The 2500-nt window shown below is 31.6% G+C and overlaps 1 protein-coding gene across 1 annotated transcript in view; it reads right to left on the bottom strand.

The window, feature by feature from the left end:
• The window catches only part of LOC119580567 (organic cation transporter protein-like), a 10421-nt gene that overhangs the window by 3022 nt on the left and 4899 nt on the right, over window positions 1-2500 (bottom strand). The window contains exons 6-8 of the mRNA XM_037928682.1: window positions 1917-2071; window positions 1231-1399; window positions 412-559 (exon numbers count right to left, since the gene is read on the bottom strand). Of these exons, the coding sequence (XP_037784610.1) occupies window positions 412-559; window positions 1231-1399; window positions 1917-2071 (472 nt within the window). The remainder of the gene's footprint in view (window positions 1-411; window positions 560-1230; window positions 1400-1916; window positions 2072-2500) is intronic.

Raw genomic sequence — 2500 nt, 5'->3', positions numbered from 1 at the left:
TTTTTTTTTTTTTGTCTGTGTGTCTGGATTTGATGCATGGATGTTCATAGTCATACAGGCACACACACTCATTCACTCATTTACTCACACTCTTTCTGTCTTTCTTTCTCTCTCTCCCTCTCTCTCTCTCTCTCTCTCTCTCTCTCTCTCTCTCTCTCTCTCTCTCTCTCTCTCTCTCTCTCTCTCTCTCTCTCTCTCTCTCTCTCTCTCTCTCTCTCTCTCTCTATATATATATTATATATATATATATAATATATATATATATATATATGTATATATATATATATATATATATAATATATATATATATATATATATATATATAAATCTCCATCTATCTATCTACCTATCTCTCATTCACTCATTCGCACGTCCAACTAGCAAAGGAAATATGCAAACAAAAATCCAGACCTTTTTCCGGATGGCTTCCAAGGCCCCCAGGAGCTTAGCCTTTGAGGGGAGCGTCCGCCCGTTGACCTTAGCGGCCTTTGAGAACAACACGATGGCCTCCTTAAAGCGACCTTGCTGGATGAGCCATCGGGGAGACTCCGGAAGCAACCTAGAAAAAAAAAATGATTTCCATTTATATTTTAAGGAAGGAGGAATTAGAAGCCTTGGGTTTTATTGAAAGGATTCAAGTTGATATCGTGTTTTGTTTGAAATCTTTCGGATATACGTTCATTTGTCAAATTTCTCAAAAATGAGATACAGTATTTTGACAAAAATACCCTTAAGGTAATAGATGTAAAGCTATATCTTTGATGTTCCTTCTTCTTATGAATTTGCACCATCATTGGAAAGTAATTGTCAATTAAGAAAAAATATATTGTTATGCTTATGTTAGTGTGGCAATAATAATAATAATAATAATAATAATAATAATAATAATAATAATAATAATAATAATAATAATAATAACAATAATAATAATAATAATAATAATAATAATAATAATAATAATAATAATTATTATAATAATGAATAACATTAATAATAATAATATATAATAATAATAATAATAATAATAATAATAATAATAATAATAATAAATAAATAATAAACATAATAATAATAATAATAATAATAATAATAATAATAATAATAATAATAATAACAATAATAATAATAATAATAATAATAATAATAATAATAATAATAATAATAATAATAATAATAATAACAATAATAACATACGAGACGCCACACACACACACACCTCTAATCCCCTACCAGTAATAAGCCAACAGAGGAACGTAGGGCGTGATGAGAACCGCCTGCAGCCGCTGCCACGACCTCACCACGTAAGCAATGCCCGGAAGGATCATGTAACCGATCGCCCAGGGCAAGATAAACACGATGGCCGCCACGGAACGAAGTTTGGGGGATGATACTTCAAGGGCTAAGGAAAATGAAATAGAATTAATGGTAATAATGATAGTAATAAGAAAGGTGGTGGTGATCAAAATCATTGTGACAGTAAGGATGATAATGAGACCATTAATGGTGATGATGCGATCATGATAATGATGATAACAAAAATAACTATTATAACAATGATAGTGATGATGATTATGACCGTAATAATAATAATAATAATAATAATAATAATAATAATAATAATAATAATAATAATAATAATAATAATAATAATAATAATAATAATGATAATAATGGTAATGATAATAAATAAATACTAATACTAGAAATAGGAATAATAACGACAATGGCATTAATAATGACGGTAACTAATGACAATAAGTAACACCGACAGATTTATCCAAATAATATTCCTAAAATTACCAACGATAATAATAATAATACGAGTACTATCAATCAAGCACACACACCCCAAATAAAAAAGCAAATCCCCCCCCCCCACCCTACCCCAATCTTTCTGCCTCACATCACCAACTCACAGATAATGAAAGTAGGCACGTAAATTCCCATGATGAAGATGCAGAAGAGTAATCGCAGCGAAATGAACACCCAAAACACGGGGATGCTTGTCATAGCAACGCCCACCACGAGGATCAACAGAGTAGACCACACTGCCACTACCCGTCGACCCCATCTGTGGGCGGCGAGAAAAAAGAATTTGGTGTGTGTGTGTGTGTGTGTGTGTGTGTGTGTGTGTGTGTGTGTGTGTGTGTGTGTGTGTGTGTGTGTGTGTGTGTGTGTGTGTGTGTGTGTGTGTGATAAAATATGTATGATATAACTCGTATGTCCTATAGATAGTATGGTAATGTTACTAGTATTGTTAATTTTTCAGATTGATAAGATTATCGTGTGTTTTTTTTTTTGTAATTGATTTACCACTGATGTCTGGAATTTTGTTATTTGTTATTTCACTGTTTTTGCCCTTACCATAATTTCATTACGGCTACTGCAGTTGGAATTGTTATTATCTTGAAAATTATCATCAACAATATTAACAACATTATCACGAGGGCAATACACTGTAGGTATTGCCCTCAAAACACACACAGACTAGTTATAATAT

The sequence above is a fragment of the Penaeus monodon genome, chromosome 14 (genome assembly GCF_015228065.2).
Source record: "Penaeus monodon isolate SGIC_2016 chromosome 14, NSTDA_Pmon_1, whole genome shotgun sequence".
In the NCBI taxonomy this organism is placed as follows: domain Eukaryota; kingdom Metazoa; phylum Arthropoda; class Malacostraca; order Decapoda; family Penaeidae; genus Penaeus; species Penaeus monodon.
The sequence above is the reverse complement of the archived record's forward strand: the minus strand, read 5'-3'. Positions and strand labels throughout refer to the sequence as shown.